This window comes from Heptranchias perlo, chromosome 6, assembly GCF_035084215.1.
Source record: "Heptranchias perlo isolate sHepPer1 chromosome 6, sHepPer1.hap1, whole genome shotgun sequence".
Classification (NCBI taxonomy): domain Eukaryota; kingdom Metazoa; phylum Chordata; class Chondrichthyes; order Hexanchiformes; family Hexanchidae; genus Heptranchias; species Heptranchias perlo.
This window is the reverse complement of record NC_090330.1, coordinates 343,466-358,870: the sequence shown is the minus strand read 5'-3', so window position 1 is coordinate 358,870 and position 15,405 is coordinate 343,466. Positions and strand designations below refer to the sequence as shown.

Here is a 15,405-nt window from a genome sequence, read left to right as displayed (position 1 = left end):
ATGAGGAGAGGTTGAGTAGATTGGGACTCTACTCATTGGAGTTCAGAAGAATGAGAGGCGATCTTATTGAAACATATAAGATTGTGAAGGGTCTTGATCGGGTGGATGCAGTAAGGATGTTCCCAAAGATGGGTGAAACTAGAACTAGGGGGCATAATCTTAGAATAAGGGGCTGCTCTTTCAAAACTGAGATGAGGAGAAACTTCTTCACTCAGAGGGTGGTAGGTCTGTGGAATTTGCTGCCCCAGGAAGCTGTGGAAGCTACATCATTAGATAAATTTAAAACAGAAATAGACAGTTTCCTAGAAGTAAAGGGAATTAGGGGTTATGGGGAGCGGGCAGGAAATTGGACATGAAGCTGAGTTCGGATCGGTCAATGCCCTGTGGGTGGCGGAGAGGGCCCAGGGGCTATGTGGCCGGGTCCTGCTCCGACTTGTGTTCTTTAGATTTGTGGTTGGGATCAGATCAGCCATGATCTTATTGAATGGCGGAGCAGGCTCGAGGGGCCGATTGGCCTACTCCTGCTCCAATTTCTTATGTTCTTATGTTCTTAAATAGACTTATTGTGATACTTTTAATTTAGCACCTCAAATTGTTCCTACAAAATGACAGACCTATAACCTGCAGCACCTCACCATAGTCTCTCCAGGCACAATATGTTTTTAAGGGAAATAAACTAATCAATTGTACTGCTGGATGTCGTCACAATTCAAGTGCTCATTGTATGAAAATTTCACACGCCCACTATCTCACTCCACTGAAATCCAAGTGACAATACTGCAGAGGATTTGCTGCGGTCATGAACCTCTTCTTGCTTTAATCTATGCCGATCAGTGCTATAAATAAGAGGATTCTTAGCAAATCCTCGCTAGCATCAATTTTGGCACGTTTATGGACAAAATAGCACTATGAAATTGCATCTGTTAGGATGGTATGTTGTATTAACAATCCACTCCATTGTGGAGCTGCCAGGTTTGATATGGCTTGAAAGTCTAATCTAAAATGACATGATTGATCTCATTGAAACATACAAGATTCTGAGGGGGCTTGACAGGGTAGATGCTGAGATTGTTTCCCTTAGCCAGAGAGTATAGAATTAGGGGGCATAGTCGCAGGATAAGGGGACGGCCATTCAAGACTGAGATGAGGAGGAATTTCTTCACGCAGAGGTTGTGAATCTTTGGAATTCTCCACCCCAGAGGGCTGTGGATGTTGAGTATATTCAAAGCTGAGATCGATAGATTTCTGGACTCTAGAGGAATCAAGGGATATGGGGATTGAGCAGGAAAGTGGAGTTGAGGTCGAAGATCAGCCATGATCTGATTGAATGGCGGAGCAGGCTCGAGGGACCGTGTGGCCTACTCCTGCTCCTATTTCTTATGTTCTTATCCCTACCCTTTTGACTGAGATGTTAAGCCAAAGTCCTGTCTGACCTTTGATGGATCAGGTGTTGTTCCAGATCCTACGGAACTATTTGAGGAGGAGCAGAGGGTTCTCAGCTGGAGAAGGGCTAATTTCAGTAAGTTGAAAAGGGATCTGGCCCAGGTGGATTGGAAACAAAGATTGGCAGGTAAAACAGTAATTAAACAATGGGAGGCCTTCAAGGAGGAGTTGGTTTGGGGGAAAGGAATGGCATGCAAAGCTAGAGCTCCCTGGATAACTGAAGATATAGAGAATAAAATGAAACGTTAAAAGGAGGCTTATGATAAATGTCAGGTTCGTAATACAAAAGAGAACCAAGCTGAATACAAAAGTACAGAGGAGAACTGAAAAAGGAAATAAGGACAGAGAGTGCATGAAAAAAGAGGAGCGGGGAACACAAAAGTCTTAACATACAAAGCATAAAAGGATAGTCAAAGGAAGGGTGGGGCTGATTAAGGACCAAAAAGGAAATCATCTTGTGGAGGCAGAGGGCATGGCTGAGGTATTAAATGAGTCAAAAGAAGAGGATACTGCCAATGTCACAATAAAGGAGGAGGGGGTACAAAAATTGGATAGGAGTAAAATAAAGAGGTGGTACTTAAAAGGTTGGCAGCGCTCAAAGTAGAAAAGTCACCTGGTCCGGATAGCATGCATACGAGGTTGCTGAGGGAAGTAAGGGTAGAAATAGCGGAGGTTCTGGTCACAATCTTTCAATTTACATATGGGAGTGGTGCCGGAGGATTGGAGGGTTGCAAATATTACATGCCTGTTCAAAAAAGAGGAGAGGGATAAACCTGGCAACTACAGGTCAGTCCAGCCTAATGGTGGTGGGTAGAGAAGGTTAAGGGGAGATTTAATAGAGGTGTTCAAAATCATGAAGGGTTTTGATAAAGTAAGGAGAAACTGTCTCCAGTGGCAGATGGGTCAGTAACCAGAGGACACGGATATACAGTAATTGGCAGAAGAACCAGAGGGGAGATGAGGAAAAATGTTTTTACGCAGTGAGTTGTTATGATCTGGAATGCGCTGCCTGAAAGGGCGGTGGAAGCAGATTCAATAGTAACTTTCAAAAGGAAATTGGATAAATACTTGAAAAGGAAAAGTTTGCATGGCACAGCCAGAGAGGGATTTGAAGACAAGGATGAGAATTTTAAAACCAAGGCATTGCCGGATAGGGAGCCAATTCAGGGCAGCGAGCTCAGGGGCGATGGGTGAATGGGATTTGGTGCAAGGTATGGTTTTATAGGTCTTAAATCTGCTCCTCTTCCTACACCCTGGGGGTTGAGTACACAAGAGTTGCATTTTGAAAAAAAAATATTAATGTTTAAATAATTTTCGAGCAAAGACATGAAATTGCAATGAAGGCTGGGCCCAAGTGCCTACAGGTCTGCTCCCTAACGGATCTTGTACATTAAGTGCTGCTCCTGTTCACTATTTCCTTTCTGTCTTGTTTTGCACTGTAGAATTACTGAGTGGTTATTGTTTAAAACAATTAACAGTCTGGATGGATTGTTATTAGGAGTAATTATCTGTCTGTAGTCCTCAGGAGGGATGAATTCTAAATCCTGACTGTTTATTTGATTGTTTGCCCTTTGCAGAATAGTTTATGGTCAGCCAGAGTCCTATTAATATCCAATTTCCTGTTGTTTTTCCTCTGTTGCTGACTGGTGGACCCAGCAGACTGGGTTCATTACATCTCAGTATTGTCTTTTCTCTTCACAGATGAAGCGAAAGTCAGAGAATGGCCTTGATGTGCGAGCGCTGTCACCAGGAAAGAAACTGTGCAAAGGGTCGGAATACTCCAGGTACTGATGCAAAAAGCAGCTGCAGGAATAACCAAGTAGTCTCTCAACAACTAAAGCCCACTGAACAGGCCGCCTTAATGCTTTAACTTGGGACCACTGCTTTGATGTGTTCTATGGCTTAATATAATGGGGGCATTAAATGAACAGATTGGTTCAAAAATTCCTCTAATGTCCAAAAGCCCAAGTTTACTGTAAAATAGTTCACTCTCCCAAAATTTCAGCAACACAGATTTCAGATCATAACTGAAACCCTATTATACATCAACGAACTAAATTAATCATAGAATCATAGAAAATAGGAGCAAGAGTAGGCCATTCGGCCCTTCGGGCCTGCTCCGCCATTCAAAATGATCATGGCTGATCGTCTAACTCAGTAGCCTGTTCCCGCTTTTTCCCCATATTCCTTGATCCCCTTAGCATTAATAAATATATCCATCTCCTTCTTGAATATATTTAATGACTTGGCCTCCACTGCCTTCTGTGGTAGAGAATTCCAGAGGTTCACCACCCTCTGAGTGAAGAAATTTCTCCTCATCTCGGTTCTAAATGGCATACCCCGTATCCTGAGACTGTGACCCCTGGTTATAGATTCACCAGCCATTGGGAACACCCTCTCTACATCTAGTCTGTATAGTCCTGTTAGAATTTTATATGTTTCGATGCGATCACCTCTCATTCTTCTAAACTCTCGTGAATATAGGCCGAGTCGACCCAATCTCTCCTCATATGTCAGTCCTGCCATCCCAGGAATCAGTCTGGTAAACCTTTGTTGCACTCCCTCCATGGCAAGGACATCCTTCCTCAGATAAGGAGACCAAAACCGCACACAATACTCCAGATGTGGTCTCACCAAGGCCCTGTATAACTGCAGTAAGACATCCCTGCTCCTGTACTCAAATCCTCTTGCAATGAAGGCCAACATACCATTCGCCTTCCTAACTGCATGCTGCACCTGAATGCTTGCTTTCAGCGACTGGTGTACAAGGACACCCAGGTCTCGTTGCACCTCCCCTTTTCCCAATCTATCACCATTCAGATAATAATCTGCCTTTCTGTTTTTACAACCAAAGTGGATAACCTCACACTTATCCATGTTATACTGCATCTGCCATGTTCTTGCCCACTCACCCAACTTGTCGAAATCACTTTGGAGCCTCTTTGCATCCTCCTCACAGCTCACATTCCACCCCAGCTTTGTGTCGTCTGCGGACTTGGAAATGTTACATTCAGTTCCCTCATCCAAATCATTGATATATATTGTGAATAGCTGGGGCCCAAGCACTGATCCCTGTGGTACCCCACTATTCACTGCCTGCCACCCAGAAAAATACCCGTTGTTTCCTGTCTGTCAACCAATTCTCAATCCATGCCAGTATATTCCCCCCAATCCCATGTGCTTTAATTTTGCAAACTAACCTTTTGTGTGGGACCTTATCAAAAGCCTTCTGAAAATCCAAGTACACCACATCCACTGGTTCTCCCCTATCTATTCTACTAGTTACATCCTCAAAAAACTCCATTAGATTTGTTAAGCATGATTTCCCTCTCATAAACCCATGCTGACTTTGTCCAATCCCGTTAATGCCCTCCAAGTGTTCTGTTATCACATCTTTTATAATAGACTCGAGCATTTTCCCCACTACTGATGTTAGGCTAACTGATCTGTAATTCCCTGTTTTTTCTCTCCCTCCTCTTTTAAATAGTGGGGTTACATTTGCCACCCTCCAATCTGTAGGAACTGTTCCAGAGTCTATAGAATTTTGGAAGATGATCACCAATGCATCCACTATTTCCAGGGCCACTTCCTTTAGTACTCTGGAATGTAGATTATCAGGCCCTGGGGATTTGTCAGCCTTTAGCCCCATTAATTTCCCTAGCACTTTTTTTTTACTATCACTAATTTCCTTCAGTTCCTCCCTCTCACTAGCCCCTTGGTTCCCTAACATTTCTGGGAGGTTATTTGTGTCCTCCTTTGTGAAGACAGAACCGAAGTATGTGTTTAATTGTTCTGCCATTTCTTTGTTCCCCATTATAATTTCCCCCATTTCTGACTGTAAGGGACTTACATTTGTCTTCACTAATCTTTTTCTCTTGACATCAAGATGCATCAGAACAAAATCCCATAAGAATATAATTTCCAATAATTATGAATTTGTGCATTTAATATTATATAGTGTGTATCCTACACATGAATGTAGCTGTGTTATCAAAAGGCTTAATATGTTTTAATACATGTGTTCATGTGTTGCCAGTGTTTATGTATGTCAATGTCTCAGCATTTCACACGATGAATTACTTTCGAAAAGCAGTGACATTTGTGCAGGCAATATACAGCCTTGCTATACCATATGGTTCCTGTGCGATACACGTAATTCATTGCCTAAATTCCTATCCTCTCCAGTGCTGCGCCGTACTGCGCTATTGCTAAAATGCCCTCGCCAGCTGCACCTTGGTTCTTGGAAGATTATTTTAAAACAAGCTGCCCAAGTTTGGAAGGGCAGAATCTATGATTGTACTGCTGGGCAATTTTCGCAGTTCACATAGTGTGAAAATTTCCCCTGCCAACCAATATGCTTCACTGAAAACCTAATGAGACACAGCTTTCTCAGATCACATTTTCAGACAAGTCCTCCATCATTTCCACACCAGTGGGAACTCAGTTGCTAACTGAAAGGAGCTGGAATTGGGGGGGGAATGAAATTTTTTTTTACGCTGTGAATTGTTATGATCTGGAATGCACTGCTTGAAAGGGCGGTGGAAGCAGATTCAATAGTAAGTTTCATAAAGGAATTGGATTAATACTTGAAGGGGTAAAATTTGCAGGGCTATGGGGAAAGAGCAGGGGAGTGGGACTAATTGGATAGCTCTTTCAAAGAGCCGGCACAGGCACGATGGGCCAAACGGCCTCCTTCTGTGCTGTATCATTCTATGTTATCAAAATGGAGAATCATACAACAAGGCGTTGCCCATATTATTCATGCAGGATAACTATTACCTCAACAGCTTACTGGCTAAATGCATGTCTGTTTGTGGTACTCATTCATACAGAACACAAATGCCCCAGATTTGATCTCCAATCTGTGTTGCACTACCTGACCTCAGTGGGAGCCATATGATTGGTCTTATTATTCCTGTACTTGGGAGTGGAGAAGTCAGCCAGGATTCCTGCACCTGTTCACTCTACTGTGAGCATTGGTGGAGAGGAAGCATGTGAGTGGGCACCTGGTCAGGGCGTGATTGGGCTCAGTCGTGACACCCCTCTTTCTGTCTCACCCCTCCCCCTTTGTAGTCGAATAGCTTGCTCATACTCGCTGTCTAGGCTAGCAAGTAAATAAGGCCCCTTCAGTGAGGTACTAGAGAGTGACCAGTGCCTGTGGAACTGTATCCCAGCAAGGATTGAATACCTTCATCAGAGGGGGGTAGAAACCTGGTTTAAAAAGTCTCTTTCCACAGTCAAATGTCCATGGGATGAAATGGGGAAGGTGCGTGCTCATCATGTGTCAGATCAGCAGGTAATGTGTGAGAGCAGCTAATGATTGCTGACACGTCTGATGCTGATCCCAGCTTTTACGTAGGTGATGGAGTTGTGGAGGAGGCTGCATCCTCGCATCAGCTGCTGTTTTTTCTATCTTTTATGAAATTATAGAATTAGAGTATATGAGCAGCATATTAATCACCATCTGTTGTCCCTGTGATCCAGTCCATGAGTGGTATGTGTTACAAGCTGAAAATTGGTTTGAAAATCCACATCAAAGCTTTAACGTCAAGAGCTCAAATAACCAGGACAAAATGAAGATTTTGGATTAATATGGAACTGGATCATTTTTGCAGGTTTTGTTTTGCATTTTGATCCCAGTCTCTTATCAAACACTCCTTGATAAAGTACAAATGGAATCATTAGAGTCAGGCCCTTCTACATTGTCCCATTAAGCATTACCAGGTCAGGTGCAGCATGGGTTAGCTGCAAGGTAAAACTCATTCTACCATGCCTCAGCAATGAGCTTTAACTCTAGCCTTTAGAACCATACCACAGCAGGGTAACATTTCCTTTGCCCACATGAGCCATTCCTGTGGCCTCTTCGATGGAAAATTCGTTATAAGATGTAAAATCCTGCTTGTCCATCATAAAACGATACGGCAAACCCAGGAGTCTGTGGTATGTCCTGCAGCTCTTATCCTATTAAACCCAGTCAGGACATTATCATGAAGAATAGTCGAACCTCTGTTTACCTTTCGACAGCTCTTTATCGCCCTGCATAAATACAGCCACGACGTTTGGAGATTTACGGAATGGCAACATCCCGGGTCAGCACCGGCGACGCATTACGTCAGTGGCACCTCCGTCAGATCTTCAGGAATGGCTCAGCATGTTCCAGGTAGGTATATTGGGAGGAACAGCTTGTGGCTGGGGTGGGGGGGCAGGTGGGAGGCAGGAGCATATGTGGCTGTGTATGTCCTGGGTGGGTGGCAGTTGTTGGAGAGGGGGATCAGATTTTGTTGAGATACAAGAAGTGGATTTGGTGTAAATTGTTCCTCTAAGCAATGAGCTGTTCAGCCATCGAAAGGCTTCCTCTCAACAGCTGTAAAAGAATTGCTCTCTAACTTTCCACTGAGGCCGGTACAAAGTAGGGTTGCAGAAGCTGGAGGAACCATGATGTATTTATGTTCCCCCGTTAGTTTATCTGCGCTCTGCCTCGAACCTAGTCCCTGGACAAGAGGAAGGAAGTAACCCGTCTTCCCCGGCATTTGTCATTGTTTTTAACCAACTGGGAAGAGCAAAAGATTGATCGGGATAATTAGCCCCGATATTCACACACTTGGATCAGCAATTGTCTGGGTTTGCATTATCTCACTCTTTCTCCTCCCTGACTCCCTACCCTGAGTTACCAGGAAAACACAAGCACCCTGAGTATTTCTTTTTGTGGCATTTATTTGATCTTTCAAAAGGGGGAGAAATTCAGTCTAAAGACATCCTTCGTTTCTAAAGGACGAAGGGCTTTCTTTTAAAACTGCCCTGGTGTTAAGAACATTGCAAAAAATACACTGCAAGTCCATTAGCATCCAAAAGGGAGAAGAGCCTTTACAAGTGGTAGACTATCATTTCTCAAAGTAAGCCTTGTGCCACATCGTATTGGGTAAATTCACCAATCCCACACTCCCAGCAGGGCGACACTCAAAGGGAGTGTGTGTGTCGGAGAATTGGTGTCACATTGTCTCTGACCTGCACTCCACTAGAATTGAGGGATCGGTGAATTTATCTTTGTGCGTTCCCATGACTAAGAAACAGTAGAGGTGCCATTACTTTACTGAGTTATTCTATAGGCCACCAACTAGTGGGAAGGATATAGAGGAGAAAATTTGCAGGGAAATTAAAGAGGTGCAAAAGCCATAGAGCAGTGATAATGGGGACTTCAACTATCCTAATATAGACTGGGATAGTAATATAAGGGGGAGGAATTTTTGAAGTGTGTTCAGGAGAACTTTCTTGACCAGTACGTTTCCGGCCCAACAAGGAAGGAGGCATTGCTGGATCTGGTTCTGGGGAATGAGGTGGGCCAAGTGTCCGTGGGGGAACATTTAGGGAGCAGCGATCATAGTATCATAAGGTTTAGAATATCTATGGAAAAGGACATGGATCACTCTAAAGTAAAAATACTCAATTGAAGAAGGGCCAATTTCAGTGGGATGAGAACAGATCTGGCCCGGGTAAATTGGAATCAAAGATTGGCAGGTAAAACTGTCATTGAACAATCGGCAGCCTTTAAGGAGATGGTTCGGGTACAGTCTGGGTACATTCCCACCAGGGAGAAAGGTAGGGCAACTAAAGCCAGAGCTCCCTGGATGACAAAAGAGATAGAGAGTAAGATGAAGCAGAAAAAAGGGGAATATGACAGATGTCAGGTTGGTATCACAAGTGAGAACCAGGCAGAATATAGAAAGTTCAGAGGGGAAGCGAAAAAGAAATAAGAGGGGCAAAGAAAGAGTATGAGAATCGACTGGCAGCCAACATAAAAGGGAATCCAAAAGTCTTCTACAGGCATGTAAACGGGTAGTAAGAGGAGGGGTGGGGCCGATTAGGGACCAAAAAGGAGATCTACTCATGGAGGCAGAGGGCATGGCTGAGGTACTAAATGAGTACTTTGCATCTGTCTTTACCAAGGAAGAAGATACTGCCAGAGTCTCAGTGAAGGAAGATGTAGTTGAGATACTGGATGGGCTAAAAATTGATTAAAAATGAGGCACTATAAAGGCTAGCTGTCCTTAAAGTAGATAAGTCACCCGGTCCAGATGGGATGCACCCTAGGTTGCTGAGCGAAGTAAGGATGGAAATTGTGGAGGTACTGGCCAAAATCTTTCAATCATCCTCAGATACGGGGAGTGGTGCCAGAGGACTGGAGAATTGCAAATGTTATATCCTTGTTCAAAAAAGGGTGTAAGGATAAACCCAGCAAGTACAGGCCAGTTAGTTTAACCTCGGTGGTGGGGAAACTTTTAGAAACGATAATCCAGGAGAGAATTAGCAGTCACTTGGACACGTGTGGATTGATTAGAGAAAGCCAGCACGGATTTGTTAAAGGCAAATCATGTTTAACTAACTTGATAGTTTTTTGATGAGGTCACAGAGAGGGTCGATGAGGGCAATGCAGTTGATGTGGTGTATATGGACTTCCAAAAGGTGTTTGATAAAGTGCCGCATAATAGGATGTCATCAAGATTGAAGCCCATGGAATAAAAAGGGCAGCAGCAGCAGCATGGATACAGAATTGGCTAAGTGACAGGAAACAGAGAGTAGTGGTGAATGGTTGTTTTTTCAGATTGGAGGGAGGTGTACAGTGGTGTTCCCCAGGGGTCGTTACTAGGACCACTGCTTTTCTTGATATATATTAATGACTTGGGTGTATAATAATTTGCAAATGGCACAAAACTTGGAAGTGTAGTGAACAGTGAGGAGGATAGTGATAGACTTCAAGAGGATATAGACAGGCTGGTGGCATGGGCAGACACGTGGCAGATGAAATATAACGCAGAAAAATGCGAAGTGATACATTTTGGTAGAAAGAACGAGGAGAGGCAATATAAACTAGAGGGCACAATTCTAAAAGGGGTACAGGAACAGAGAGATCTGGGGGTATATGTACACAAATTGTTGAAGGTGGCAGGGCAGGTTGAGAAAGCGGTTTGAAAAAGCATATGGGATCCTGGGCTTTATAAATAGAGGCATGGAGTACAAAAGCAAGGAAGTCATGATGAACCTTTATAAAACACTGGTTCAGCCACAACTGGAGTATTGTGTCCAGTTCTGGGCACCGCACTTCAGGAAAGATGTGAAGGCCTTCGAGAGGGTGCAGAAGAGATTTACTAGAATGGTTCCAGGGATGAGGGACTTTAGTTACGTGGATAGACTGGAGAAGCTGGGATTATTCTCCTTGGAACAGAGAAGGTTGAATAAAGATTTGATAGAGGTATTCAAAATCATGAAGGGTCTAGACAGAGTAGATAGAAACTGTTCCCATTGGCGGAAGGGTCAAGAACCAGAGGACATAGATTCAAGGTGATTGACAACAGAACCAAAAGTGACATGAGGAATAACTTTTTTACACAGCGAGTGGTTGTGATCTAGATTGCCCTGCCCGAGCGGGTGGTGGAGGTAGATTCAATCATGGCCTTCAAAAGGGAATTTGATAGGTACATAAGAACATAAGAAATAGGAGCAGGAGTCGGCCAATCGGCCCCTCGAGCCTGCTCCGCCATTCAATAAGATCATGGCTGATCTGATCCTAACCTCAAATCTAAATTCATGTCCAATTTCCTGCCCGCTCCCCGTAACCCCTAATTCCCTTTACTTCTAGGAAACTGTCTATTTCTGTTTTCTGTAAGTACGTGAAAGGAAAATATTTGCAGGGCTACGGGGATAGGGTGGGGGAGTGGGACTAGCTGGATTGCTCTTGCATAGAGCCGGCACAGGCTCGACGGGCCGAATGGCCTCCTTCCGTGTCTTTTAGCTAAGATAGAAGCCCATGGAATAGAGGAAAAAGTACGGACTTGGTTAGGAAGTTGGCTGAGCAAAAGGCAACAGATAGTAGGGATAATGGGTAGGTACTCACATTGACAGGATGTGACTAGTGGAGTCCCGCAGGGATCTGTCTTGGGACCTCAATTATTCACAATATTTATTAACGACTTAGATGAAGGCATAGAAAGTCTCATATCTAAGTTTGCAGATGACACAAAGATTGGTGGCATTGTAAGCAGTGTAGATGAAAACATAAAATTACAAAGCGATGTTGATAGATTAGGTGAATGGGCAAAACTGTGGCAAACGGAATTCAATGTAGGCAAATGTGAGGTCATCCACTTTGGACTAAAAAAGGATAGAACAGGGTACTTTCTAAATGGTAAAAGTTAAAAACAGTGGATGTCCAAAGGGACTTAGGGGTTCAGGTACATAGATCATTGAAGTGTCATGAACAGGTGCAGAAAAGAATCAGTGAGACTAATGGAATGCTGGCCTTTATATCTGGAGGACTGGAGTACAAGGGGGCAGAAGTTATGCTGCAGCTATACAAAACCCTGGTTAGACCGCACCTGGAGTACTGTGAGCAGTTCTGGGCACCGCACCTTCGGAAGGACATATTGGCCTGGGAGGGAGTGCAGCGTAGGTTTACTAGAATGATACCCGGACTTCAAGGGTTAAGTTACAAGGAGAGATTACACAAATTGGGGTTGTATTCTCTAGAGTTTAGAAGGTTAAGGGGCGATCTGATCGAAGTTTGTAAGATATTAAGGGGAACAGATAGGGTGGATAGAGAGAAACTATTTCCGCTGGTTGGTGATTCTAGGAATAGGGGGCACAGTCTAAAAATTAGAGCCAGACCTTTCAGGAGTGAGATTAGAAAACATTTCTACACACAAAGGGTGGTAGAAGTTTGGAACTCTCTTCCACAAATGGCAATTGATACTAGCTCAATTGCTAATTTTAAATCTGAGATAGATAGCTTTTTGGCAACCAAAGGTATTAAGGGATATGGGCCAAAGGCAGGTATATGGAGTTCGATCACAGATCAGCCATGATCTTATCAAATGGCGGAGCAGGCACGAGGGGCTGAATGGCCTACTCCTGTTCCTATGTTCCTACCCGTTCTATGATTCTATTCTGTCACACTCTTAAGTGGAGCGTGGATGCTCGGTTCCTTGATGTATTTCTGATTGTTTGTAATTACTCCTGCCAGTAGCTAAACTCTGAAGGTGAGAGCTTACTGCTTTAATTCTGTCTCTGAACTCCATGTATTTTGTTCCACAGAAGTGGAGTGGCCCTGAGAAGCTCCTAGCATTGGACGAGCTCATCGATCGCTGCGAGACTTCTCAGATCAAATACATGATGCAGGTCATCGAGCCTCAGTTCCAACGGGACTTCATCTCCCTCCTACCTAAAGAGGTTTGTGTCTGAGTAGTACTGAGCCCTTGGTGTGCAGTCTGATCAGGAGCTGGCAATGCAGAGCCATGAAGCTACAGTTCTATTGCTTATAAAGCTGCACAGAAAAATAAATGTGAGCGTCTTGTTTCAGTTGAGCGGGTCATTGCTTAACCAATTCTGTTTTCTGTTAGCATCTACCTCGTGGATTTCTGATACAAATTTGTACCCGAAGATGGTCAGTGAGTTTCTATCCCCCACCTCCTCTCCTGAAGGTGCTGAATGATTCTGCGGTACAGTTCCTCAGGCACCAGCAGCTCTCCTGTACCTCACCCAAAGGCTATTCATCTGTGAGGGCAGCTGACATAACATCCACACCTGCGCAGTCAGTAAGGAGCAGAGACCCAGGCTGATTTTCTCCTCTTTTCCTTCCCACACCCCCCAAATCCAGCCTATCTGCACTGAGGCCAATTCTAGTGCCCTGGCTATCAGCATAGACCAGGGATCAAACTTGGGGATTTGTATTCTGTCTTGTCTCTATACTACACTGGGTGGTACCTTTACCTACTGAGCCCTTGAAAGAGCTCAGTTGAGTATTTTGTTCTTGGCCTCTCACCTCCACAGAATTGTCGAACATATAATTGTGCTTTATGAATTAAGGACTCTAAGTGGCAATCTAGAAGAGAACGTATATCTCGTCATCTGCAGTCTGAAGAGTGTTGAGTGGTATTTAAACATTGCTGCAATTCTGATTGTGCCAAGTTAACGAGGATATGATTGAGGATGATTGTCATGCTATCAAGCTGGCATTAACTTGTTTCAACAGAGCAGTGGTAATATTTTGAAGTGGCATGTCTGATTTTACTGACTGATTATGTTTTAATATTCCTCCTGATATACTTCTGATTCTGCAATCAGCCAGTTGTTTGGAGCAGTTTTACAGTGTCTGTGTTTTCTCCCTTCCAGCTGGCACTCTACGTCCTGTCATTTTTGGAGCCAAGGGACCTGCTGCGGGCAGCACAAACTTGTCGGTACTGGCGCATCCTGGCTGAGGATAACCTGCTATGGAGAGAGAAATGCAGGGAAGAGGGTGAGTCCAGGAGAAGAGAGGGCATGTTAACATCTTACTTGCCAGGTGTGTCCAGGTCCCAGCAGAAATTACCTGAATCTAATCCTAGGAGTAACACTGGGCGACCTTGGCAGTCTGTGTAGGTTTCCTATTGAGCAGCATCTGCCAAATGATCCATGAATTTGCAGTACTCTGCTAAAGTGCAGTTTGAGGGACTTAAGGGACTGCAGGTTATTTGATAACATTGAACCAAAAGATAATTGAATATTTTTTTTCTTCCTGGCCTGCCAATTTTCTCCCACGCCCACACACATGCACTTACCATAGGATGTGCTGGATAGCAATCAGGAAGGAGAATCCTGGCCCATTTTCCACTCGGGAACTGAGATTAACTGGAGCGCCCCTAAGGCCATCCCACTGACTCAGCACAGACCAAGGATCAAACCTAGGGCCTTCCTGTTTTGTGTGCCATTGGAAGAGCTTTTTTAAATTTTATACCTTGAGACAGGGTGCAGCATTCTGCTGAACAATTGCCATGCTCATTTGTGATACAGAGCCCATTCTGGGAGGTTTAATCGAAAATGGCCTGTTTCTTCATATTTCCCAAGACTAACCCAGATAACCTCAATCATGTGCGATTCATGAAGCACCATCACCACTGTTTGATAGTAGTTTGAATCTGATGGAGCTGATTCAGTGTTTCTAATTAGTTTTCAATGCCCATTTAACATGCTGTCACTTGCTGTGGCCTGTATTGACACTGCGATATCTGGCATTTTCCTGGAACGAGCAACTATATTTGAAAAGATGGCAAATGAGATCTTGATGACTGTAATAATGTTTAATGATTTGCGTCATCATAGCAACTGCAATGAAGCAAAACATCCCAAGGTGCTTCACAATGGGGCATCAGGACCCAAGCAGGGGGAGGGAGGTCAGATGAAGTGATCCAAATTGCATTAGAAGAGGTAGGTTTTAGGAAAGCTATTGAAGATGGGGAGCAATGTGGCAAGACGGGGGTATAAGGAGGGATCTCCAGAATGGAGAGACGGTTAAGATGCCTGATAGCTCTGTCACAGATAGTAAAGAAGGTGGTGGGAGGGCAAATGTGAAGCAGCTCAGAGTAGGAAGAGCAGAGGGTGTGGCCAGGGAGGTTGCACAGATAGGAAAAGGAGGAGCCCGTAGACGGATTTGAAGACCAAGGCCTTTAATGAATAGGCCGATGTGTATTTTTAGCATTTGTTTTTTTTTCAGATTTCCAGTATTTGCAGTTTTTTTTCCTAAAACAAGAAAGTGAAACAGGCCTTCAAAAGTTTGGTACTTGAGTTGTCAAAACATAAGTTTGCCTGCTGTGATGTATCAAGTGACTGGTAGAACTAGGCATGCTGTGTACTCCAGCTCAAACATTAGGCAATGATAACTGGATGTTGGTTTCTTCATAGTAATTATACAGGGATCTTACGGGCCAAGCATGTTTCCTGATTTCGCCAATAAGTTGGTGCATGTTACCAAAAGCAATATTGCTTCAACCCACATGGAAGATGGTCAGTGACTGAAGCCATGCAGATACAGGCAGGCAGGGTGGGCAGCTGGTAGGGCCTCTCAGTAACTTCTCTCAATAAACGTAGCCTGTGGTCCACCTACTTTTTACTCAGATCTACTTCAATTACAAACACTTACCTGAAACATAATCAGAA

The 15,405-nt window shown here is 43.9% G+C and overlaps 1 protein-coding gene across 1 annotated transcript in view; it reads left to right on the top strand.

Annotated features, from left to right (window-relative positions):
* Nucleotides 1–15,405, top strand: part of LOC137322643 (F-box/WD repeat-containing protein 7-like) — a 240,248-nt gene that overhangs the window by 182,372 nt on the left and 42,471 nt on the right. The window contains exons 4-7 of the mRNA XM_067985550.1: nucleotides 3,145–3,227; nucleotides 7,468–7,603; nucleotides 12,529–12,663; nucleotides 13,606–13,729. Of these exons, the coding sequence (XP_067841651.1) occupies nucleotides 3,145–3,227; nucleotides 7,468–7,603; nucleotides 12,529–12,663; nucleotides 13,606–13,729 (478 nt within the window). The remainder of the gene's footprint in view (nucleotides 1–3,144; nucleotides 3,228–7,467; nucleotides 7,604–12,528; nucleotides 12,664–13,605; nucleotides 13,730–15,405) is intronic.